Source organism: Podarcis pityusensis (assembly GCF_964106645.2).
Source record: "Podarcis pityusensis genome assembly, chromosome: 1".
NCBI classification, from domain to species: domain Eukaryota; kingdom Metazoa; phylum Chordata; class Lepidosauria; order Squamata; family Lacertidae; genus Podarcis; species Podarcis pityusensis.
The window spans coordinates 84,019,583-84,046,263 of record NC_138028.1 but is presented as its reverse complement, the minus strand read 5'-3'; the positions used below and the strand labels follow the sequence as shown (position 1 = coordinate 84,046,263).

Below are 26,681 nucleotides of genomic sequence, written 5' to 3'. Positions count from 1 at the left end.
TCTCAATTTAAAACCACATGCTACAGAAATCCTCCCAGAACACACAACAGAAATACCACAAACATCAGCATTTTTGCTGCAATGCCAGAACAAACAGTCAAGATCTCACCTGGATGGAGTCTAAAGGCCAGCAATGTGGGTACCCACCAAATTTCAGAACCAGGAGCCTCCACAGAGAAGATCTGCCCATGGGTCATTATCAAACACGTAGCTCACAGGGGTGGAACATTAAGAGGGGCTTCCCTTATGTACCTCTCTGTATACTGAGGTATATCAATGAGCCACCAAAAGATGCATAGGTTAGGCTGACCTGCAAGGTAACAAAGCCATCTTCATGGTGGTTCCTCTATTATGAAATTCTCTTCCCTCTAAAGTTCATCAGATCCATGTCTTGGTCCTTTCAGGAGGATGGTAAAGACCTCCCCCTCCCTCCCTTCAGCCTTCAAGTAAGCTTGTCACAATTTTCTCCTCACATTTTAACTGGCATCTATCTGTTGGTTATTGCTAGTTTTGAGTGCCTCAACAACAGTGTGAGCCTCAGGCCTTTTGTCTACATGATGCTGCAAGAAACTGCACAGATGAGTCAGACTTACCATGCTTCACATGGCTCCGCAAAGGCTGGCTCTTCCGTTTCCCTGAAGAATGAAAACATTGAGGTATTTTAGTTCCTAATGGTACTATTCAGGAGAACATTGCCAGGATGAAGAATAATAATGCTGATTTCTATTTCATTTAAGCAGGCCACGGTTTTCTATTCTGTTCTCCATCATTTTAAAAATAAAAACATTTCACCAATTAACTGAAGACGACTAACTAAGCTGCAAAGCGTGTGGGCTCTGCTGTCGTTTAATAAAATAGTTCACAGCAGTGCTATTTTTCTAGAAAAGGAGGTGCTGGAACTCATCATGAACACCTCCCTTGTTTTCTTATAATGGCAATGGTGCCCACCTGAGAGGTGCCGGAACTGAGTTCCGGAGAGTTCCAGCAGGGGAAAAAGCCTGGTTCTATGCATACTTACACTCACTATGTTTTCGGGCAGGGCGTTGTTCCCAAGGAAGTCTGCACAGGGTTAGTCTTAGGTTATGTACACACTACGAGCTTAAAATGCAGCTAGGTCATTCTTTTTCTCAATTTGGACCAAAGCTGGTTTAGGGGAAAATGCATCAAAGTGCAGGCACAGGATAGATATGAGTCGTGGCTAATGTCCTGTGCATACTGCTTCCCAAACCAGTGGTGGGAACACACACTGGATGCAGAGTAAATGGGTACACAGCCTCTCTTGGCTAACAATTAAGAGTCCTGTTTTCCAAGTAGCGCTTCTGTTTCAAATTGCCTTGCAATATTTCCAGGTTGGAAACTGCAAAGGCAGCTTTCAAAGGGCTTGGAATCAGCTAGTGCAGGAGTATTTCTACATTGCCTCAGGTTCTTTGGGACTTGATGGTCCTTTGAGACATCCTCGCGTGAGCTCTACTGATGTACTGAAGTCAGGATCAAGCTAGATGGGATTGCATCAGTCCCATTTTTTTCCACATCTTTCCCATACACAGGTAAAATGGGTGGGAGGATTTGCAAGAAATATAGAATATGCCTTAATCTGTATGAATCAAGGTCTGCCTCCTCCAGTGAGGCATAGCTCTGGTACACTAATGCACAACTTGTAGCCTTAGTCATGGTTGCCCCCAAATGGAAGCAGTTGAGATAAAAAGAGACAGCATGCTATAACGGTTTGAGAGCTTAGTGGTTCAAATCCCTGTTCAGCCATGAAGCTGATTGGCTGACCTTGGCTCAAAAACCGACTCTCAGTCTGACAGCAGCTTCTGCTCTCCAGCCATTGAGTTCCTACTGGCGAAGTGTCAAGAACTCAAGTGGACATAGCTGTGAGAGATCCACTCCTCCCATCACATTCACCTGGGGGGCAGTAACAAAACCCCAGTACAGTGGTACCTTGGGTTACATATGCTTCAGGTTACATATGCTTCAGGTTACAGACTCTGCTAACCCAGAAATATTACCTCAGGTTAAGAACTTTGCTTCAGGATGAGAACAGAAATTGTGCAGTGGTGGCACAGAGGCAGCAGAAGGCCCCATTAGCTAAAGTGTTCAGGTTAAGAACAGTTTCAGGTTAAGAACAGACCTCCAGAACGAATTATATTCTTAACCCAAGGTACCACTATATACCTGGAGTCTCCACCCCCATCGTTCAGCCCGGAACCTGAGGTCCAGCTCCAAGGCAGATGCTGTCTTGCAGGGATGTCCAACCAGTAGATTGAGATCTACCGGTAGATCCCCGGCTGATCCTGGTAGATCGCGGGATCCTTATCATGTACAAAAAGTTATGGGGGGAAAGTTAAAAAACTCTGTGTAATCCTCTCCATGGGTAGATCACTGCCATTTTTTTATTATACTGGGAGTTGATCACAGTCTTTTGGGAGTTGGACATGCCTGCTGTATTGTTATGATGTGATCCTAATCAATGAAGGAAGGTCTTTAAATGGAACGAATGCATGCATGCTTGCATTACATTTCTCAACAGAGAAGCCACCTTTGTAGGTAAAACTACCAAAGATCTCGTGGCACTTATGAGAGTGATTGTGGCAGAAACTTTTGTGTAATGACTTTACTGCACCATCAGATGCATGAAATGTTATCCTTAACTGGTACACACATACGTGCAAACAGAAGAACCAAAAGACTATGAAATTTGTTTTTGTGGCATTTAAATGCAAACACACACAAGGTAAACATAGTGACCATTCAAATCAACACTAATAGGTGGTGATAGTCCAGTTGCTTTAGCTGAACTAATGTAATACTTGTAGTAAAAGAAAAGGCTATTGCTTTAATTTAGCCATAATTGAATAGAATTGGGTGGCTAAGGATGTTTTAGTTATTTCAGTGAAGACAACTCAATGGAGGTAACATATATTTTTTGCCATGCATAGATTAGCCTTTGTCATCTACAACAGTGTACAAGGCCTATGCTAATTCAGATTGGAACCCAAATAGGGAAGATTTTAGAGTTGTTCCATTTATTGTTTTATGATTATTTTGTTACATGATTATTACTATTTAAATTACAAAATTCTTTTAAACCCCCGAGTAAAGGCTGCTGGCTCATAACAAAAATTCCAAAGTGCATATTAGGGAAATTCCTTTATTAAGCCAACAGAAAGGTGTGCAAGCGTGTGTTTTTTCACATCTTGTCTGATAAAGCGTTTGAGGGGTATGTGTACATATGCTCAGAAACTTTCACAGAATTCTGTTTCATTTCTGTTGGCCTCCTCAAGGAATTGCCCTAAATTGTTTTTGCATTCATTGCAGAAACATTTTCATCCTCACGGATTGCCTGAAAGCCTCCTTCACTTCCTTGTTCCTGAGGCTGTAGATTAGGGGATTCAGCATTGGGACCACCACTGTGTAGAACACGGAAGCCACTTGGTCCCGACCCAACGAGTAGCTTGTATTGGGACGCAGATATGTGAATATCAGAGTCCCGTAGAAGACCGTGACGGCTGTAAGGTGAGAGGTGCAGGTGGAGAAGGCCTTGTGTCTGCCTTGAGCTGATCGGATCTTCAGGATGGCTGCCAGAATGAACACGTAAGAGAAGACAATGATGAACAAGGATCCAATGGTAGTGAAGCCAGCGAGGGAGGAAATGATCATTTCCGTGACATGGCTATCGGAGGACAGCGTTAATAGGGGAGGAGTGTCACAGAAGAAGTGTCTGATGATGTTAGAGCCACAGAATGGCAACCTGCTTAAAAAACATACCGTGACCATGGCATTTGTGAAGCCGATGAAGCACGAGCCAGCAACCAACAGGATGCAGACTCTCTGCGACATAACTGCGGAATAGAGCAATGGGCTACAGATGGCCATGTAACGGTCATATGCCATGTTGGCTAGCAAGAAACATTCAGTGCACACCCAGGCCACAAAAAAGTAAAGCTGAGCAAAACATGCATTGAAGGAAATCAATTTGCTTTGTGCTAGAAGGTTCATCAGCATTCTTGGCGTGATGACTGATGAGTAACAGATATCAACAGCGGACAAGTTGCATAGGAAGAAATACATGGGAGTGTGAAGCCGGGTGTTGACCCTGATTAACATGATCATCCCCAGATTCCCCATTAGGGTGATGATGTAGATCATGAGGAACACCATAAACAAGGGCAGCTGCAGTTCCGGACCTTCTGAGAATCCCAGGAGAATGAACTCAGTCACCACGGTGCAGTTTCCCTCTACAGCTGCTTCCATATTCTGATATCTGCTAAATAATGGAGGGGGGAATTGTATCAGTCAGTTCTTATTACTACAAACGTCTTGGTGAATCATACTTAGAAAGGAAGTTCTACATGAATGTCCTACTGCAGGGACAGGGGATCATTTTCAGTCTGAGGACCACATTCACTTCTGCGTAACCTTCCAGGGACCACATGCCTGTGGTGGCCAGGGAAGACACATGCTCACAGACCCCTCTTTCCATCCATCCATCCATCCATCCATCCATCCATCCATCCATCCAAGCAAGACGCATTATTAGAGTTTGAGGGCACATTCTAGCTAGGCAAAACAACTCAAGGAGGGTGCAAAGCAGGGCCAATGATGGAGGTGTCCTGGGATGAGGGGATGTGGCTGAGGAGGGACTGCGGTCTGAGAAGAGTCTGGAGCACCAGATGGAGCAGTCCAGAGGGCTGCTTTTGGTCCCATCCCCACCGTTTTTATTATGTATTTTGTGTTTTTATCTTGAATTGGTATGCTATGAACCACCCTGAGATCTTTGGATGAAGGGCAGTATACAAATTTAATCAACAAAAATAAATAAATAAAACATTTTCAAGTGTTCAAAGCACCCCACATGCATAATCTTTCTACAATCCTGACAACTGTCTATTTATAATCCTTACAATAATTGCATAAGGTAAGTCGGTATAATTATCTCTCATATTGCAGATGTGGAGGACTGCAGTTGACAGACAGTAGTTTGCACCTAGTGATTTCATAGGAAGGTTGAGATTTGAACTGGGGACTTCCTGATTCATAACTTGGTTTCATAAGGGATGTTTACATCTCACATTTAACGACCGTGCAGTCTGTGTAGTACCCATGTACACAACAGTTGAGGTGTACAATTATTTGCATGTAATTCTCAACAAGTGTACAGCCTTGTGTACCTGTGTACAGAATAGCTGAGCTGTACATAATAATAATTTATAATAGGTTATATAATATAATAAGTTATAATAGCCAGTGTGCTGTAGTGGTTAAGAGCGGTGGACTCGTAATCTGGGGAACTGGGTTTGTGTCTCCGCTCCTCCACATGCAGCTGCTGGGTGACCTTGGGCTGGTCACACTTCTCTGAAGTCTCTCAGCCCCACTCACCTCACAGAGTGTTTGTTGTGGGGGAGGAAGGGAAAGGAGAATGTTAGCCGCTTTGAGACTCCTTTGGGTAGTGATAAAGCGGGATATCAAATCCAAACTCTTCTTCTTCTACAAATCAACAAAGTTTTACACAAATACTTGTTTGTGTGTGAAGTCAGCTTCTACCTTTGTTCAGTGTAACATGTGAACCAAGTTTTTTAGTCATGGCACTACAGCAGTTCAAATAACATACGCTGAAAATGAAGCGAGCAGGGTCACCTTTCACTCTGCAACAGGATCAGTGATAAACGGCTTCATTAGTGAAGAACAGTCTTTAGAAGCTTGTTCTGCTCTGGCGTGAAGATCAGGGCTTGTCTTTCCCACGAACAGACAGAAGACTCCATTGTCCCAGAATAGCTAGTTTATGGGGTGTAGACTCTAAAATGAAGGAACACCCTGGTTTCTAATTCTTGTTGCAAATGTTCTGTTGTTTGAATGTTAATCTGGAATCATCTCCCAGTCCCCCAAGTATCTTATGATATATACCTTGATTCTGAAAGCTCAGGTCTGTAATGCAACAGAAGAGAAATAACTTTCAGTTCTTTATTTCGCAGTGACCATCCTACCTGTTACTACTGAACTTGTTCTTTACCTTAGATCTTGTTGTTCCTCTGTATACCACACAAAAGTTCTAAGAAGCATCTGCCTCAAAATTTTATGATGGCAAAAGCTACCATAACTTTTTCATATTCCATAACTTGTTGATTTCTGGTGACTTCTATTGAGCAGACTCACAATCTGCAAGGTGCATGTTGTTCTTCATTCTCCAACCCAAAAAGGAGCTTGGATTCAAGTTAGGCAAACCTTGTTTGAAAGTTTCACTTCAAGATGGCAACTGAGTAATTCCTAATCAGCTCATTATAACTTACTATATATACCAGCAGTGCAGCAGTTTATAGTGGCACCCTTCACTCTGCAAAGCCAGATGTTGGTTCTCTCCCCACCCCCCATTGCAAGACTGATAAGATATTAAAATTGTAGTGGTGGATTTCTGAAGTGAAAGTAGTTTCCTGTCAAAAGAAAGGAATCAATATACCATCATAATGATCACGTCTAATTCCCTAATTTGCACCAGGCACTGTGCAAAAATAAAAAGAAGAGCTCCTTGCCTCCAAAATCTAAAGAAAAATGAGGCAAAAGAAAAGGGAAGTTTATCAGACTCTGCTGGAGGAATTGCACCTTTGAAAGAGGAACTACGTAAATTTTAAAAGTTGAAGGTTTAGAGGTCAATTATACCAAATGACAACTTACATGCCTCAACATCAATTAGCATGACCAGGTTTCCTTAGCAACAGAGGCCAACTTCACCCTCTGGGAGGCATTAAAAAGAAATATTTAGGAGTCCTGGAGACCAAAGACCTGGCACGTGTTAGGTGGTGGAACTATGGTCCTCTTTTGCTCTCTTGGCTAAGGCACATTTTGGCCATCAAGATGTTGTTCCTACTGAGATTGCTCTATCTGTTCTAGATCCTTCCAGTTATGCTTCCCCTTACCTTATTACAGTAGTGGCAGTAGTCTTCTCCATGAGAGAAATGGGAAAGGGTTTAACCGAGCCTTACTTTATAAGACAGCAAAAGAGGGAGGAATGGGTGTTCTGAATCTCAGACTATATTGCAAGGCTTGTCAGCTTCACCAATTATTGCAAATTATTAGTCACAGTACAAATGTCTCTTGGCTCTCAATGGAATCCTAGAGGACACCAGTGCTACCTTTCATTCTTCCATCTCACCGATACCTTCAGCATCTGGGGAATTTCCTTTTGCTTTCTATGCTACAGGTGTGGAGGGGAAGCCGTGTTCACTTGTTTCCTTTGCCCCCCCCCCCAACCTTCATCTGGATCATCCGTGGTTCTCCCAGCCTGAGTGGTACAGCCATTTTCTGAAGTGGGAAGGTGCCGGGATCCCATGCCTCTGTGACTTGTCTGTAAACGAGAAGCCAAAAACTCCTGCCTAGCTGTTGACTTCCCTGACTGATCCAAAGAACCACTGGCTTCAGGGCTTTCAAGTCCACAGCTTTGCTAAGAAGTTGCATTCCACCACCAACTTCCATAGGCCTTTGAGAAAGGACGCTGGCACCATTTGAGGCTAGTTTAGCAACAGGACGGGAAGCTGCACTGAAGGTTATCCATTGCTGGCATCTTACTCCAGTGAAGTTGAACTATAGGACCTCATCTCTATCCTCAAATTGCTGGAGAGGCTGCTCTGCTAGGGATCTTACTCCCTTATGTGGCCCAACTCTAGGATCTTGTATTTAACTGTATTTCTAAAATCACCAGTCCCCAAGTCTCCCTCCTAGCCCTGCTGTCTTCTTTACTGGTCCCAAGCTACTTCACACAGCTCTCAGTGTCTTCCTTTTGGTTGCTGCTAGAATGACTGTGGCAGGAGGCTTTTGACTTTTCCTTTCACTGACTGGTAATAGTTGTCTCTGCTGTTCAGCTCTGATGGAGAAGCTTATTTATTTATTTTATTTATTAAATTTTTATACCGTCCTATACCCGGAGGTCTTAGGGCGGTTCACAGAAAAGATCACAACATATATAATCAGAATAAAAACAACACCCCCAATTGTTTAAGGTGGAACGGAATCTTTTAAGGTGGAACGGAAATATCCTAACATCAATAACCACCCTCCCCCAGAAAAGAGCCACATTTTAAAAGGGTATAAGATGTCAAACAGACCAACCAAAAGCCTGGTTAAAAATGAATGTTTTGCCTGGCGCCCAGTGCTGGATTTCTGTATAAGCTCAACAAGCTATAGCTTAGGGCACCACTCTCTTGGGGCCCCCCCCAAAAAAAATTAAAGGGAAAAAACCCCCTGGATGTACATTTCCAAAATATAAGATAAAAAACAAATAAAATAAAATAAATAAAATAAAATAATACAGTTAGAACTTAATAATTATTTCACTATTAATATACTTCTTAATAGTATTTGACAATTAATATCCTTCTTAATTGTATTTCAGTTCAACAAATACTTTGATAAAATACATATTTTGTTATGTGCAAATGGCTTTAAATACCTATTAGGTCCATAAATTACCATATAGCATATATTAAACACAAAAAACAGTGACAATTTGTTGTTGGCAGAGGACAGCTGGACATAGAAAGGGCCCCATTACCTTCAGCAACTTAGGACCTCATCAGACCTAAATCCGGCCCTGCTGGCGCCTAAAGGTGTGTAATGAAGGTGCCAGGCGAACTTCCCTGGGGGGAGCATTCCACAGACGGGGAGCCTCTGCAGAGAAGGCCTATTCTCGTGTTGCCACCCTCCACACCTCTCAAGGAGGAGGCACATGAAGAAGGGCCTCAGAAGATGATCTCAGGGTCTGGGTAGGTTCATATGGAGAGAGGTGCTCCTTGAGGTATTGTGGTCCTGAGCCATTTAAGGCTTTATAGGTCAAAACCAGCACTTTGAATTGGGCCCAGAAACTAATTGGTAGCCAGTGCAGTTGGACCAAGATCAGTGCAATATGCTCAAACCGTCTTGCTCCAGTGAGCAACCTGGCTGCTGAATTCTGCACTAGCTGATGTTTCCGAACCGTCTTCAAAGGCAGCCCTATGTATAACACATTACTCATATAAAGCTTACTCATAATTTAAGGCTGGCCAAAGGCAATGCCAAACCTGATACAGCTGAAAATGTTTCATTTCCCTTCCTTGCAGACACTAACTCTTCTTCTGGTGCTCAAAAGCCACCTGCTCTGTATGCTTTCTTTTGTAGAGACTTCTTTGCTAACCTGTCCGCTGCTTGTGTACCTCCTTTATGAACTTTATTCAACAGGGAAAACAATGAGAGGCCTGCATTTGCTACTTTGTTATTCTTTACTCTTTGTTGTACACTTTTGAAAACCAATATAACACATTGATATGAAACAGAGAGAGAAGTTTGAGGGAAAGAGGAAAACTTAAGCAAACTTTAAAAAGCTTCCACCTTATTCATAAGCCATGCAGTTCACACTTACATCAAACATTATTTACAAAAATAAATTTATTTCATGCCTTATGCCTCCCACATTTGTAGTGCAATACTTTATAAAACAAATTTTGTATTACAGAGGATACCATTTATCTTATAAACCAAATCTGTCAACTTGTCCATTCCTGCTATTTCAAGACACTCCAAAAGTCAATCTTGTACCAACTGTCCAGTACAGCTCTCATTTTCTCCAGGTTCTCAAATCAGCTCTTATGTTTCAGATCAATAACTCACTAATTAATATTTCAAATACTTTTGACATCTTCTGCTAGTTTCATCCACAAGTATCCGGTTTGTTTGTTTAATACGACCAATTCAAAATGATGTGCAATGCATTATTTATCTTGCATTAAAAGCCTTGTTATTGAGATGATCTCTGTCTTATACCAGGTCGTCCCTGCCCCCCAGCTATGGATAAACAGAAGTTGGGTCTTGTTGCAGAACCTGGAACACTATTTCATACAACCTGCAATTGGAAGATACACCACAGAGGCACCAGCTTGTTCTGCATACCATTCTGATGAGTCTGGTTTTTTTTTAATTTCAAAACTTGGTTCTCAGCCAATAACGTTTTTACCTTGTATTTTATCTTGTGAGCCGCCCTGAGATCTTATGATGAAGGGCAGTAGAGAAGTATAACAAACAAACAAACAAACAAACAAACAAATTAAAAAAATAAAATTTGATGTTAAAAATTGGTGACTTGTCAAAGATGCAAACCTTTTTTCATAAGCTGATAATGGTAGTATGCAACCACTGTGCGAATGGGCAGCATCAGTAATAGCTCCAGCTAATGACGTGCAGCAATCTGCATGCACCACCAACTTTCTATGTGTCTCCACCTTTTGCATATGGAGATATGGCCCTGAAAAATGCATAACCATTGGAAGTTCAGCTAATAAAGAGCCAGAAGCCAACAGAAGCTGTGCTATCTAATCTAAAATTATTGCATCAGTTGTGTGTGTGTGGGATGACGGGATTATCAATTTGAGGGGTTGCTCTTACGGAAAGATACTTAACAAAAAGTCTGAAGGCAAGAGGAAGCCTAACTCGTGACTAGGGTATGGTTGAGTGGCAAGCACAGCAGCATGTGGATTGTCAGCACTCCTCAACAGTAATGTGGGGTATTGCTTCCTTTATTAGTAATGGATAGAGAAGCAGAATACAGTCGTGTATAACCTCCACATAGTTTCTTTACCTGGTACTTGATTCTTTAAAATCTAAACGGGCCTAGAATTGAAAAACTTCCCATTCCTTTAGTTTGAAAAGACTGAATGAATACATTTTTTAAACTAGCCGCTAGATGTCACCAAAGATCCATCTATAGGCCATCTGTGCAATGTTATTCACAATATAGGATATTCAAGCTATTGTTTCTGAACTCTAAGCTAGTGATATACAATAGTTGTTCCTCCAAGCTTCTTTTTTCAAAGCCTTTTTGTTCTGTGATGCCCTTTTGGTTTCACTCTTTACCTGAGCTAAATAGGTGCAGCTGCATTTAAACATATTTGTCTCCTATTATTTTTGACCCTCTTTCCTCCAGGCGCTCCACTCCTCCTCTCCTTTTCGTTCTTACAAAATTTGGGTCAGGGACATGTCTCTGTTGCTTATGTTGCACTGTAAAGCACCTTGTACAGCGGTACCTCAGGTTAAGAACTTAATCCGTTCTGGTGGTCCGTTCTTAACCTGAAACTGTTCTTAACCTGAGGTACCACTTTAGCTAATGGGGCCTCCCGCTGCTGCTGCGCGATTTCTGTTCTCATCCTGAAGCAAAGTTCTTAACCCGAGGTACTATTTCTGGGTTAGCGAAGTCTGTAACCTGAAGCGTCTGTAACCTGAAGTGTCTGTAACCCGAGGTACCACTGTGTAATGATGGAGACTTGAGAAACAGCATAGAGCCTTTGGAACTTGAGCCAGGCAACTCCAAATGATCTAAGCCAGGGGTGGGGTACTTGTGGCCCTCCAAATGTTGCTGGGCTACAAGCTCCCATCAGTCCCTAACCATTGGCCATGCTGGCTGAGGCTGATGGGAGTTGGGAGTCCCAACAACATCAAGAAGGCCACAGTCCACTACTACCACCAACCTTGGCTTAAAGCATGGGCCTATAAAACATGAAGACACCTCCAATGGTGCTAAAAAGGAAATAATAATAATAATAATAATAATAATAATAATAATAATAATAATTTATTTATACCCCCCTCATCTGACTGGGTTGCCCCAGCCACTCTGGGTGGCTTCCAACCTATAAAAAATAATAATAAAACATTATACATGAAGAAACATCCCTATACTGGGCTGCCTTCAGGTGTCTTCTAAAGGTTGTATAGTTACTTATTTCCTTGGCTTGGGGGTCGCTTAACTCCATACACTCCAACATTTCTCTGATGAAAATAGGGACATCCTAAGGAAAAGTAGGACATTCAAATCAGAAACCAGGATGGATTCTGTAAATCCAGGATTGTCCCTGGAAAATAGGGACACTTGGAGGGTCTGGAATCCCAGGAAGCTGTGTCTCCATAGACCCACCCCTGTCACTGCTGGGGTTGTGTGGCTGTTGCGGCTGTGGTGGATGCAGCTTCCGTCGACATCTCGTGGGCAGCGGTGGAGGAAGCTTCTCAGGCACCTGGGGCGGTGTGCCCAGGGGTGGGGCGAGCCGTCCATAGGGGCAGGGCACACCGTGAGGCCTCTGGAGTCTGCCTGCCTCCTCCCACTCAGCTGCCCTACAGCTGGGGGGGAGGCAGCGGGCAGACCGTTTGGGCAGCGTGGAGCCTGTGCGCGCCCAAGCCGCCGCGTCTCTCCCAGGAGAGACGCGTGGCTTGGGTGCACTGCAGGCCCTGCACTGAGTGCTGCTCGGCATTTTGTCACCCCCTCAGTGGTGACACCCAGGGCGGCTTGCACCCCCCCTTCCTCCACTCCTGCTCGTGGGATCTCATAGAGATCTTTTTTCAGGCGGTGAAACTGGATGGGCCATCCTGGCAAGGGGAATTCATTTTCTGTTTACCAGAGGGCAGCAGGCTTGTTCAAGGCAGGGCAGACACACAAGCTCCACACTCCAACACTTTGCCACAACTCCTTCCCCCTGCCAAATATCAGCGATCTGAGGTGACTACAGCCACATTCACATCATACATTTAATGCACTATGAAACCAAGGCTTCCCTTAAATAATTTTGGAAGCTGTCATTTGTTAAGTTCATTGAGCCTTATTAGGAGAGCCTCTACCCCACCACCAAGCTACAATTCCCAACGTGGTTTATCAATCCCTCTTCACAGGTAGCTCTGGAAATTGTAGCTCTTTGAGGGGAATAGGGCTCTCCTAGCATCTCTCATCTACAGTTCCCAGGATTATTTGGGGGAATCCAAGTAGTCTTGCTTGAACTACTGCAATGTGCTCTATGTGGGGCTACCTTTGAAGGTGACCCAGAAACTACAACTGTTCCAGAATGTGGCAGCTAGACTAGTGACTGGGAGCAGCCGCCGAGACCACATAACACCGGTCTTGAAAGACCTACATTGGCTCCCAGTATGTTTCCAAGCACAATTCAAAGTGTTGGTGCTGACCTTTAAAGCCCCAAATGGCCTCGATCCAGTATACCTGAAGGAGCATCTCCACTCCCATTGTTCTGCCTGAACACTGAGATCCAGTGCCGAGGGCCTCCTGGCAGTTCCCTTGCTGCGAGAAGCCAAGTTACAGGGAACCAGGCAGAGGGCCTTCTCGGTAGTGGCATGTCAAAGAGAAAAACAACTACAGTGGTACCTCAGGATGCGAATGGGATCTGTTCTGGAGCCCCATTCGCATCTTGAACGGAACGTAAGACGTGCCGGAGCATCTGCGCATGTGTGGGTCGTGTTTTGCTGCTTCTGCGTATGCGTGTGACGTCATTTTGAGCGTCTGCGCATGTGCGAGTGGTTGAAACCCAGAAGTAACACACTCCGTTACTTCCGAGTTACCGCGGAGCGCAACCCGAAAGCGCTCAACCTGAAGCACATTCAACTCAAGGTATGACTGTACCTGACTTTTAGAAGACATCTGAAGGCAGCCCTGTTTAGGGAAGCTTTTAATGTTTAATAGACTATTGTATTTTAATATTCTGTTGGAAACCGCCCAGAGTGGCTGGGGAATAAATTATTATTATTATTATGACTCTTTAAAGTGATATCATACTGTTTTAAATATATGGTGTGAATATGGCCTACATCAGTCTGCGTAATGGTAGGGCGGCCTTGCCGCAACTCAAATTTCCTGTGGATGGAGAATGCCTTTCCTACAGGAATGGGGAAATGTTTGCCATTGGGGTGGGCTTTGTTCTGAGTGAGGAACTCATGGCTGAAGTTTCAGTTTAGAGCAGGATGAATTAATGTCCCTTTCCCATAACTTCTGCTGTGTTCTAGCAAATACACCATGCTTTGATTTGCATATAGCTGCTTTCTATAAGCAACTCTCAGTTTAAACTCTATGTTCTGTGATTTTCCCCTGTGGGGTCAGGAGGGGATAGGACAAATGGCAGGCCCAGACTGGGAAGATGGGGGCGTGTGGCTAACCAGAATGGTACTCATACTCAGAGGTGATTTACTCTGTCATGTATAATAGAATAGAAGATAGAAGTGCATGATTAATGTTCTGTGTAGTCTCGGAGTTGGAGATCATACAAGTAGTTTTTCTTCCCCTTACCAATCTCTCCTAGGGAATTTTCTGTAGGCAATTCTTGCTCCTTTCTTGGGAACGAAGACATGCACCATGGAGATTGTGTGCACTGCTTCAGCCTAATGGTCCCAACTCTGGCAAGAAAACAAAAATGAAAACTCCAGAGGTTTTCCCCTTTGAGTGCTTCTGCCTCTGGATTTGAGGTGATCAGTTTAAGGTAACTGACTCATATCTCCGGCAACCGTGTCAACTCCCAGCTATACTAATAAGCCCTCGAGGGCATGATTAAAAAGTTATCGCTTGCCAGCCTGCCATTATGTAACTTATGCAAGAAGTCTGAAAGTTCTGGCAAATTGGCTCCTCAGTGCCTTGTTAAAATTCAACTCTGTTTCAAAGACGTTACTTTAAATTAGAGAAAGGCAGATGCAGGTTCTCTGGAACGAATGTTGGTTTGGACATCACACCTTGACATGCCTGTGCATCATGACAAAAATGACCCACGATCCCCCCTCCTTATCTTGCCCAGATCTGCCCCCCCCCCCACTTTCCCACAGCATGGTTCTGTCCCTGTAAGCTAATCACACCAGATAAAATCGGCTAGTTCATATTCTCACCAGGATGGTCCCTCTATGCATGTTTTTTTTTAAAAAAAAATTTTCATTTTTCACATCACACAGAAAACAACTCAGCTCCCAACACATCAATCGCTTTTCTTAAAAATATCAAATCAAATTCTTATAGTTCACTCCAATTCCCCCCCACCCCCACCCACATATTGCCATGAGTCCTCTAGAGGTTTATAAGCACAGTCTTCTTGATGCATGTAATCCAAAAATGGTTGCCACACTTTATAGAACTGATGGGGGTTAGAATTCCCTTTGGTCACATGAATCTGTTATGTCTTCTCAGCCAGGGCTCTTGTCCATGCTCTGGAGTACTATGCTTCAAAGTTCAAGCCCAAGGTAGTGTGCCATTGCATGGGTATTTCCATACATGCCACCACAAGGAGGAACGTTAAAAGTACTTTATGAACAATTGGTGGAGTAGACATGTCCTTTATTCCAAGTAAAGTAAGCTGAGGGGAAGTTTGCAGGCCCGCTTTGTATATTAAACTCAATTCTTTGAATACCAAAGCCTAACATGGGTGAACAGATTTGCAAAACCACCATATATGTATGTAAACTCCCCTCCAGCAGGCTGGTGTTGCCCCTGGTATCATGTGTCATGTGGGATATTTGCAAGGGGGAAAGATGCCACCTATGTAAGTTTCAAAAAGTCTGCTCCCCTTCCCCGGGGGGCAGCATTGCGGGAGGGCCTGTGGGCCTCCCGGTGACCTGGCTGTGGGCGGAGGGATGCCGCCCACATCACTGGGACTCCCGGTCGTGTCACACCCCCTGGCTGACCAATCAGGATGGCCAAGGTGTGTGGCCGCCTGCTGTTTAATTGGGCCAAAACTGTTTTAAAAGATCCCCCACAAAAAAAATGTTCCATTTTTCATTAGAGATTATCACATGACATAACTTTTGCTTATGCTAATTTAGATGCATATATGCTTCTGGACAAATTAAGATGATGAGTGGCTCAATTGTAAGGCACTTTGCAATGTGCCCAGCTGCCCTGTAAGCAATGTATATAATATAATATAATATAATATAATATAATATAATATAATATAATATAATATAATATAATAACAGGAACACAGAATAATTTTAAAAGGGAGGCAAAGGCATAGGAGATGCAATGCCCAACACAAAGGGCAAAGGGCTTGGGTTTCCCCTTGCAATGCCACTGCTAGCAAGCCAGCAATGGAATGTCTATTGGAATGGTTTATAGAACCCTTTCCCCTTAAAAATAATAGGGAGTGGGGCTGGGCAGGCTTAACCGAATGCATTTATTTATTATTTATTAATTAAATTTCTATACTTTCCTTCATCTGTGAATCACATTGTGGTTTACAGTATAAAAATACAAAAATACATAGCACAATAACAAACTAAACAATACCTCTCACAGTTTAATAGGTTTAATTAGCCAAAGGTTTGGGAGAAAGTTTGGGAGAAGAGGAATGTTTTCACCTGGCACCTAACAATATCTACTCTCCTTGGGGAGAGTAGTCCACAAACGGGGAGCCACCACAGAAAAGGCCCATTCTCAGTTGCCACCCTCAAGACATCTTGTGGAGGAGGCACACAAAGAAGGACCTCAGATGATGATCTCAGGTCCAGGTTGGTTCATATGGGGAGAGGCAGTCCTTGAGGTATTACAGTCCTGAGCCATTTAAGGCTGTATAGGTCAAAACCAGCACTTTGATTTGAGCCCATTAGCAGGCAGTGCAATCAGGACAGGATTGGTGTTATATGCTCAAACCATATTGTCCTGGTGAGCAACCTGGCCTCTGGCCACTGAACACTGCACGAGCTGAAGTTTCAGAACTGTCTTCAGAGGCAGCCTCATATATAACACATTGCAGTAATCTAGCCTAAAGGTTACCAGAGCACATAAGAGTCAACTCCTAGGGGCAGTGGGGGCTTTGGCCCCCATAATAAAATATTTGAGGGGGCCAGACCCCCACAAAGTTGATGGGCATTCCCATTCAAATGGTGTGTGTGCACTGTGTCATTTGATCAGTTTTGTAGGATGGGTCTTACCTGGCCCCCCACAATATTTTATTCAAGTTGGCACCCCTGCCAGAGCATAGTTGACTGCCAGGGACTGGCCAGATGAGGAGGAGTGGTGGAGACTGCCATCCCAGGAGGCTTCTGGGTAGGAGGCAAATGAAAATATTTTTTTTTTTTTTTAATCATATTTATTAAAATTTCCAATAATAACAGAATAAAGAAGAAAGAAAAGATAAAGAAAAAAAAGAAAGAAAGGAGAAAAAGAAAATTTTTAACCCTTATTTTCATAACCTTCTTTCTGGGACTCCCTCCTTCCCCTCCCGACTGTATTCCCCTTTCCCTACGTTGGTTCCACAAGTTCTCATTCCCAATTTAACCTAATATGTTATGCCTAATAGCCAATTTAAATTACAATCTTAACATCACTCCTCACCTTTAACAAAATAAAACAAAGATTTTTTTCCCCAAAATCTACCCCGTTTCCTTCCACGAATTCCCCCTTTTCTTTTTTTTTCCAAAACTTGTTAAATCAAAATACCAAAGTTATATATAAAAAAAAAAATTTAAAAGATAGAAAATAGAAGAAGGTTCCAGAAGTTGATTACATAGCCTTTGGATTCTAGAATTCCCCCTCCCTTCCCCGGTTTAGATTCCCTATGTCCATCAGTCTGTATGTTGTCGGCCTGGAGGTCTCAAGTCCACAGCCAAACTTTCTCAATTCATCTTGCCGGTTTTCTTTAAATTTACTTGTTTTGATAATGTTTAATTTCAAAAGTCCAGTCTAATCGAGGTCTTTAATTTCCCTTGATCATTGTTACTCCTCCCATTGTTCTTGCCGTGGCGTAGTTGGTCCTTTACTCTTTTGTTTCTTACTTTCTCAGGTTTCTGTCTTGTTCAGCTGCAAAACCATTCTTATTCTGAAATCTAGTATCTCTACAGAGGTTTGTTATTCAGCAGCTTACTTAAATAGAAAGATTCTATTGTGTTATCACCTCTGTAGACAAAACAAATATTTCAGTTTTGCTACTTTCCCAGGAGCTAAGACCAGTAGTACACATCCCAGAGTAGTTTTCCATATACGCCGCTTGTAATGTCCCAAAGCCCCTCTAGAGGGATTACAATAACTTTGTGTCCTCTCATCCAAAAGTCAAATTGTTGTTTCTTTTTCCACCCGACATTTTGTATCCATATTTATATCCAATTGTATCAAAATTAACCAGCAAAATACTTGTAGCAAAGTCCTCTTTATATTCTCAAGATTTGACAGCTACTTTGACAGCTGTCAAACTCTCCATCTCTCTCCGCCAGGTTCTCTGAATCGCCCCGGTTCCCGGGGGGGGGGGGGTTGCCTTTTCCCTCTCACCCTCGACTCTCCTCCAGCACAATTCTTGTAATGATTCCATCGTGGAATTTGGTATTTTTAGTCAGCAATAAACTTCTGAATTGATCTTGGTTTCTCAGTCCTTGTTTTAACATGTTTACAATCAGGGAGGGGACTGACTTCCTTTTTAGATCCCCCCCCGCTCGTGCCGAATCCGAAAAAAAAATAAAAAATTCCTTCTTTTTTTTTTTTCCTCCTTTTGTACCCGGTTACCCAATTACTCACGGGTTTTTGTTAAATGTCCGAATTTCAAATGGAAGAAGCCAGCGCTCTCCGACGAATGGCATGCAGCTGCACTCGGCAGGGGAAGCGATAGACTCAAAGTACCACGCCACTCCCAGGCACCCGATCCTTAGCCTTTAAAAAGGCTCCTTCACGAGTCGGGAGGGCGCTGACGGTACCAGCCGAGTCCCCATGTCCACGGGCCCCGTGCCCGTGGTTTTTAAGGGTCCCCGCGTCGCCGGCGCGGTAGGACCCAGCCCCTGCCGAGCCGACTCCCTCCGGAGCTCGGAGGGAGTCCGCCATTCGGCGATGGCGCCAACCCGGAAGTCCAGGAGGCAAATGAAAATAGCTGTCAGGATGCTGTCAGCAGCTCCTAGCTGGTTGCCCAGTAAAGTATAAAGACAAGGAAAAGTTTCTTACAGACCATTTTTATTTCAAATTTTACACTGGGAGGCTATAGAACCCAGCCTTTTGGATAAAGGCGTTGTCCTGAGTGAGTCTCCACTTCCCATTTCTCCCATTCCTTATTTATCATCATCATCATCATCACCTCCTCTACAGGTGCTGCTAAGTGCCCTTTGTCTTTGAGCTCTTTGCTCTCCTACTTTTAAGGCTTGCCGGGTTCTGGAATGTTTTCTAATGACAACATGTCAGCCAGCTGCTGCTCTGGCTCTTCCATTATTTCCCAGCTTTCCCCATCATCTGCCTCTGAGCTGTGACCTCCCTCAAATCCCTGTTGTAAATATATAATGTCTTCTTCCTCCTCCTCCCTAGAAGGGTCAGGATGGGGAGGCGGTCTCCACCATTCCTCTGTTGAGATTTCCACTCTGCCTTAAGGAGCAGACATGGAACTGTTGCGTGTCACATGTCTGTTTACATACCAGCACAGTCTGCTGGGAACTTCCGTTGTGTTTATAGCTTTTGCTTTTCTCTGTCTCTCTGTGAAGACAAAGAGAGAGACGACATGTTTCTTTGTCCTGATTTATGATTAAATCGAAAATCCAGATGAAATTAGAAAAAGCTTTCAGAGGCACTATAAACAACTATTCAAAAAAGAAAAAGAAGATGAAGGGAAAGTTGAAGAATATTTGGAACAGAATAGACTGAAGGAAATGAGGAAAAAACTCAACACAAATATAACAATAGAAGAAATAAAAATGGCAATAAAACAAGCAGCAATTGGTAAGGCACCAGGCCCAGATGGCCTAACAGCCAAATATTATAAGAAATGCTCGGAACAATCGTCTGCACCTTTAGTGGAAGTCATGAATAGTATTTTAGAAGGGAATAAAGTTCTGGAGACCTGGAGAGAAGCTCATATCATCTTGCTTCCTAAACCAGACACAGATCCGACTCAAGTTAAAAATTATAGGCCAATATCTCTCCTAAACAATGACTATAAATGAAAGGTAAAGGGACCCCTGACCATTAGGTCCAGTCGTGGCTGACTATAAATTATTTGCTAGTATTTTAGCTAATCAATATTGTTAAGGGTATCAGGTGGTTGCTCGAGAGCAATCAGGCCATATGCCTCACTAGTCTGTTCTAAAGCTTTCTTATTAGTGCAAAAAAACCAAAACCAAAAACCTTTACAGTGCAGAGCGCCTCTATTCCATGTCTTGCTCATTCACTGGCAGAATCTGAGAGTGGGCAGTCCTTAAACCTTCCCCAGCAAAGTAGTTTCTTGACCCCCATTCTGCGCCTCCCCTCTCTGCACGAAAGCCTACTGTGCAAGGAAGGCTTGGGTAACGGGAGACCTCCCTCCTCCCCACTTTGCTCAGGCAAGGTGTCCTGGCACCGCCTTGCATCCTCCGAACCCTGCATCTCCTCCCCTCTAGAGGTGTGGCTTCCTTCCTCCGCTGAGGAAGTGCTGCTTCCCACGATCTTTGGGGGCTCTCTGTAATCCACCCGCCTTTTCCCCTCTCGCCCCTGAGCCAATGGCAGTTACCTGACAGATATAAACAAATATTAGGAGAGAGAATTGGGAAAAATCAAACCAGCTTTGTGCCTGGCTGTCAACTGAAAGATAATGTTAGAAACACCTTTGACATAATTGAACTCTTGGATGCCAGAAGGGATAAACAAGCGGTGTTAATGTTCCTGGATGCCGAGAAGGCATTCGATAATGTGTCTTGGCACTTCATGAAAAGGAATTTAGAAATCATGGATATGGGAACAAATTTATAAATGGAATTAAATCTATCTATTCTGAACAATATGATAGACTTGTAATTAATAATACTCTTACGGAAAGAATTGAGATAATGAAGGGGACGAGGCAGGGGTGTCCGTTATCACCACTATTATTCATAACAACTTTAGAAGTTTTGTTGAAAAAAATGGATGAAACAAAAGGAATAAAGGGTATTGAAATTGGCTCCAAAGAGTATAAATATAAAGCCTTTGCAGATGATATAGTGTTGACGCTGGAACAACCAACAAACAGTGCAATTGAAGCAATGGAAAAGATAGAAGAATACGGTCAACTTGCAAGATGGGCACAGGATCTGGCGCATAACATCGATTTTGAGAGGTGGGAGGTAATGTGGAATAAAACAATCAAATTCACAGCGTGTGTGGCACTTAAAGAAAATCTAATGAAGATGATGTATTGTTGGTACATCACACCAAGTAAACTTGCCAAAATGTATAGAGGTCAGGATAAATCATGTTGGAAATGTAGGGAGAAGGAAGGAAACTTCCCACATATGTGGTGGACTTGCCCTCAAGTTAAAACCTTCTGGGACATTATCTATAATGAATTAAAAAAGGTATTGAAATATAATTTCAGTAAAAAACCAGAAGTATTCTTATTAGGGTTAATTGATGAGGAAATCCACAAAAAAGATGTAAACTTATTGATGTATGCCACAACGGCAGCAAGAATCCTCCTGGCCCAGAGATGGAAACAGCAAGAACTCCCCACCCTAGATGACTGGCAGATAAAAATGGTAGAATTTGTGGAGTTGGCGAAGTTGATGGGGAAAATCAGGAACTGACCCGATGAGAGATTTCAAAAGGATTGGAGCAAATTTATATATTATTTGAAAGAAAACTGTAAACACCTGAAGATGTTGTAGCATGAAACATTTGGTAATGAGGCAAGAAAGAGCTAATTTACAAATGAGAGTGTGATTTTTAAATGATTATATAAGGTAAAGAAGTGATTATGTAAATGTGATAAATATGTTAAAGGTATAGGAAAGTCAGGAAAGAGGGAGGGAAGGAGGTTGCTGCTCTTTTTGAGTAATAATGTAAGCTCGGGGTATGTATTATGAAATGAAAGGAAATATGGAAAATTCAATAAAAATTATGTTAAAAATAAATAAATAAATAAATCCATAGTTTTAGTATGCTTCCACAAGCCTCACACCTATTCTGTGTGCGCAGTTCGCTCTGCTGATATAGTGTGTCCTGGCTTTGAAGCTTGGGTCGCTGATTTATGTCGGACCAGAGGCTGATGGGTCTTCGCAGTGGGACGGCTGGAAGGAGATGATGCAGCTGGGGCTGGCCAGATGTCCTTGCGACCCTCTGCATGCCGACATCCTCCTCCTCCTCTTCCCAGTCCCTGATAATCACATGGAAGTTATTTAAGGGTGATGGGGTTCATCTTTCAGGTCAGAACATGTTCTTGGAGGATCTGCAAAGAGCTCTCTGTTTGACCTCCTGTGTGTTTCCCTGGAAATGAACAAGTGGGAGCTGATCACCTCCTGTGGCATTTGGTATGGGCAGGTGAGAGGAATTAAGGCATGCTTGCTTTAATATCTAAGGCATTATTGGGTTGAGGGCACTCTTCAGTCATCTTTCACAGGTTATACCTTGGGATGTCCTTCGGGGGGGTCGATCGGGGTCCTACTGGCATAGTCTGAACTATGTCTGAACATCAAGATGTTTGCAGCAGAGAGGGAGGATTCTTTCCAAACATTTCTGTATGGCCGCAGCAAGTGACTCTTGAATATGACCAGGAGCTGGGAAGGATAAAATCCCCCCCATATATTACAATTCACCTGCCCAGCTGGGTGTATTTGAATTGCTTAGTCTGATTGAACTAGGTTGGTTTGTAGATCCTTTACTTTGGTATATTTAATCAATATAATCTGTTTACCCGTGGTAATGTTCTTCTCAAGTTTTCTTTCTTGTGTGTTGGCAAACAGGATTTGGCCCAATGAGCTTTTGCACAACTGAGATTTCAAGTCAGCAACTGCAGGATTCCTCCGAGAGCTGTATCCCAAGATAGAGTTTATGCCATCTCTCCGCCCCCCCCACTCCACCTCTGTGGCAAAGGCAGGGTGGGGGGAAGATGTTGTCCTTCTGACTCATGACAGAGGCAATGCTTCTTAGGCATTACTTCAGATTGCTGTGTGATATTTTTCTTGACTCCACATAAATTCTTCACTTTTTTGTTTGTTGCTGTGGTTCTATAGTTCACAAGGAAAGCAAGGATGGCTCGTGGATGCAGTTTACTGGGTCTTCAATCTTAGGCAGTCAAAATACTTTAGGTCTATATTGCTGTTTTTCAGTTATGGGCATATTATATTCATTCAGTGAACTAAATATAAGAGATCGGAAGTCATAATCTTAGTTGAGTTTCTATGTGGAAATGTATACCTTAGGTTTAGTGATTGTTTTGGGAAAAAATCATAGCATCTTTGCAATATATTGTCATTAGGTAAGTTTAAAATCCATTTACTCTTATTAAACTGTTTGGCAGATAAATGTCTTGCCATACAAATGCCTGTTATTAAGTGATAATATAAACTTGGAGAGTAATGTTGTTATATGCCAGTAAGCACATTTTCTTGGTTTGATAAGTTTTTAATCTCCTTCTTTTAACATGTACATATAATGTTTCCTAGGCTTTACTGTTTAACTACCACCCATCATTCTGGTACTCCTTCATATTTTGAACAGGATTATTTAATCCAAGATTAATGCAATGTGTGCATGGCAGTATATGCAATAAAATTTTGAGGGGTGGGGCATTTTGATTACGACTGCAATCCTGTGGTCTTTGGGGTGCCTGACCTGAGGCCATAAGATTCTTCAGATCTTCCTTTCTATGGGTGGAGACAGAGGGCTGCCATAGGAGAGGGAGATCTGATGAGGGAGGTTTTCCTGCAGCATCAGTGTTAAGATCTGTTGTTGCTGCTTTTTGCCCTGCCTCCAATGTTCCAGGATTGTGCTGGGGATGGTAAGGGGAGGTTTTGCAACCATTGGATCCAGAGCCCTCTCATTCCCTTGACAAGCCCCTAGAATGTAGCAGGGGGGGGGGTACGCAGCCCTGATGTTGGCATGCATCATATGGTGGGGTGATCAGAGTGCTGGGCAACCAGGATTCAATCCCCCACTCAGCCAGGAAGTTCGTTGGGTGCACTGGCGGAGGAAGAGGAGTGTGGGGGGAGCGCACCACCCCCAGCAGCACAATCCCAGTGGGGAGCACACCGCCCCCAGGACGCACGCCATGCCCCTGCAGGTGGCGTGTCACACCCCCAGGACGCGTGCCACGCCCCCGGGATGTGTGCCAGCCCCGTCCCTGCCTGCTCTCCGCTCCCTGGTGCCAGAGCATGAAGCTCCACCACTGGTTGGGTGGTGTTGGGCCAGTCACTGTCTCTTAACCTAATCTACCTCACAGGATTGTGAAGAGAAGATGGGGAGAAGAAAAGCTGTGTATGTCACCTTGAGCTTCTTGGAGGAGAGGCTGGATAGAAAGCCAATCCAATCCAATCCTTTCCGTCAGTCAATTAATCAAAAATTCCTTTTAAAAAATTGGGAAAGGAGAGGGAAACTGGGAGAAAGACACTCTCCTCCACCTTGCCAGGGGAATTCCAGCAATGCTTTGGCGTTGGCCACTATGCCTGCCTCCCTCTCCTAGTAGGTACAAGAAAATGACTCTTTCCATGGTAACTTCTGACAGTAATATTGTGGTTAAGACCTGAATAGTTTTGAAAAGAGATTAGAGTGCTGTCTCTCATGCTCTTCCATTTTGTGTTCAATTTTATATTTTATGAGGTTTTCTTTATTCTTAATCTCAAAATGGTTTCAAAGCTTTTTCTATTGACCAAAGGAATCTATATACAGGTTTTGACTACATGTGGGGGAGAGATATTCATCAGAAACAAACAGGATCAGGCCATCTATGATTAAAAGTCAGATGCTTAAACAAATGTATATTGTCCTTCAACCAACATTTGTACTTATAAAATTTTTGCTTTGTTTTCTTCGTATTTTAGACATTCTAGCTGACCAGTTTGATTAGGAGGACAATGCAGAAAGACAACACCACAGCAGCAAAAGACTTTTACTTGACTGAACTCTCTGATCTCCCAGAAGTGCGAATTGCCCTCTTTGTAGTAATTCTGCTGACCTACTTGATCACTCTGGCAGGAAATGGGGCAATTCTCACAGCAATAGCAACAGATAGTCACCTCCAGACCCCCATGTACTTCTTCATCAGCAGCCTGTCTTTCCTGGATGTCCTTTGCCCCACAGTAACAGTGCCAAAGATGCTCCAGGTCTTTATGTCAGAGGACAAGTCAATATCATTTGTTGGCTGTGTATTACAACTCTTCTTTCTGATTTATGCTGTGGGCACCGAAATCTTCTTGCTCTCAGTGATGGCGTATGACCGCTATGTGGCTATCTGCAGTCCCTTGCACTACACAAACATCATGACGAAAAGGCTGTGTGTTCAACTGACTGCAGGGACCTGGCTAACCGGCTTCATTAATTCCATGATTCATACCTCATTGACCTTTACACTGTCCTTCTGTGAGCCCTATAAAATTCACCAATATTACTGTGATATCCCACCAGTAATGGCTGCCTCTTGCTCCTCTACGTACCTCCCTGAACTGGTTCTCCTGCTTGTGGCTGGCATTTTAGGAGGTGGTGCTTTCCTGGTCACTCTGATATCTTATGTCTATATCATCTCTACTATCCTGCGCATGCGCTCTGCTGAGGGAAGGCGCAAAGCCTTTTCTACCTGTGGTTCCCACCTGACTGTAGTTTTCCTGTTTTATGGGACCACCATTGCCACCTATGTTCGTCCCACCTCCAGCTATTCGCCCAAACAGGACAGAATTGTTTCCATGTTGTATGGGATTGTTACTCCTATGCTAAACCCTATGATCTACAGTCTGAGGAATAAGGATGTTAAGAGGGCCTTGGTCAAAGCATTTTGCCTGAAAAGATTTTAATGAAATTAATGGGTTCAATTATCCCTGTCCTTGAACACTGTCCTTCAAATACACTGTACTTCTAAGCTGAAAGTCACTCGGTATTCCTTCCTTCCTTCCTTCCTTCCTTCCTTCCTTCCTTCCTTCCTTCCTTCCTTCCTTCCTATGAGCCTGTACTGGGAGACTATCATTTAATGATCTGTTATGAAGTACCATATTTACTGAAATCTAATGTGCACTTCTTGGAGGCCAAATTATGTTGCAAAAATTAAGGTGTGCATTGGATTCGATGGCGCATTAGATTTGAGTAAATACCATATGCAGTTTGTACACAAGTCTGCAATTCTCACATGCAATCTGACACTCAAATCTAGGGATCTTTTCATGTTGATACCTGGAAGCACACAAGAGCCTAGCACCCCAAGGGTTAACACAGACAGCAGAGAAAAATCAGAAGTAAATTTTATTACAACTAGCTTATGGCCGCAAAAGGAAATTAGCACAGTTACTAAAAAATTAACCAAAATAATAAACACCACACTAATACTAGGTTGAATTTAGAAGAGTTTAAAACCAATAGGAGAGTTATTCTTAAAAGTTTTCTGAGATACTCATTTGAAAACATGGGTGTGGTGAAGGAAGGCAGAGAAAGAGGATGTTGGCTCAAGGGGTGAAAGTTCTTTTAGAACCAGGGTGGGTGGGTGACTAGACTTGTTTGCTTGCAGAAGAGAAAAAAGATAGCCAGAGGAAATAGGGGCATTGAGGAGTGGGGCCCTGAGAAGGTTTTAAGGCAAAAATAACAAGAATGCAGGTTAGAGACTTTGGACAGTCACACTTTTGCAGCGGGAGAGTATGGATAGTGAGGAAAGGGGGAATTGAGATTTTAGGGCGAGACAACAGACAAGGAAGAGAACACGTTTCCCCAAGAGAAGAGGACTTCATGGGGCTTCAAAGCAGAAGGCAGGGGAAGGAGAGGGAGGGGTGGACTTGAGAGAGTTTAATGCATTTCCTGATTCTGCAAGGATGAGGTCTGTTGGGGTTGATGGTGGTGACATGGAAATCTCCTCAGCATAGGAATGAAGGAAAGCCAAGGGTAAAATGCAAGGTGTGTGAGTGTGTTGTTCCACAAGAAATTTTCTTCAACAGAGACAAACAAAGTCTCTTGGGTGACCATGGATTCCTAGTTAGTTAGGTGAAAAGCATCAGTTCTTATGTTTGAGTTGGGCTTGGAG

At 43.2% G+C, this 26,681-nt stretch overlaps 2 protein-coding genes across 3 annotated transcripts; one reads left to right on the top strand and one right to left on the bottom strand.

Moving 5' to 3' along the window:
• Positions 1-637: 637 nt before the first annotated feature.
• Positions 638-25,470, top strand: LOC308471542 (olfactory receptor 5V1-like; the record flags this gene model as incomplete). Of its 2 annotated transcripts, none has more annotated exons than XM_080995588.1 (2): positions 638-656; positions 24,505-25,470. In XM_080995588.1, exon 2 carries the CDS (start codon positions 24,538-24,540, stop codon positions 25,468-25,470), a length of 933 nt encoding a protein of 310 aa, XP_080851714.1. In that variant the 5' UTR covers positions 638-656; positions 24,505-24,537. The 2 variants fall into 2 exon arrangements, with proteins under 2 accessions (XP_080851714.1, XP_080851713.1); XM_080995587.1 differs by lacking the exon at positions 638-656 and adding an exon at positions 22,915-22,943.
• LOC308471310 (olfactory receptor 5J3-like) lies at positions 3,313-4,257 on the bottom strand (the record flags this gene model as incomplete). Its single annotated transcript, XM_080995207.1, has 1 exon — positions 3,313-4,257. One exon carries the CDS (start codon positions 4,255-4,257, stop codon positions 3,313-3,315), a length of 945 nt encoding a protein of 314 aa, XP_080851333.1.
• Positions 25,471-26,681: the final 1,211 nt, after the last annotated feature.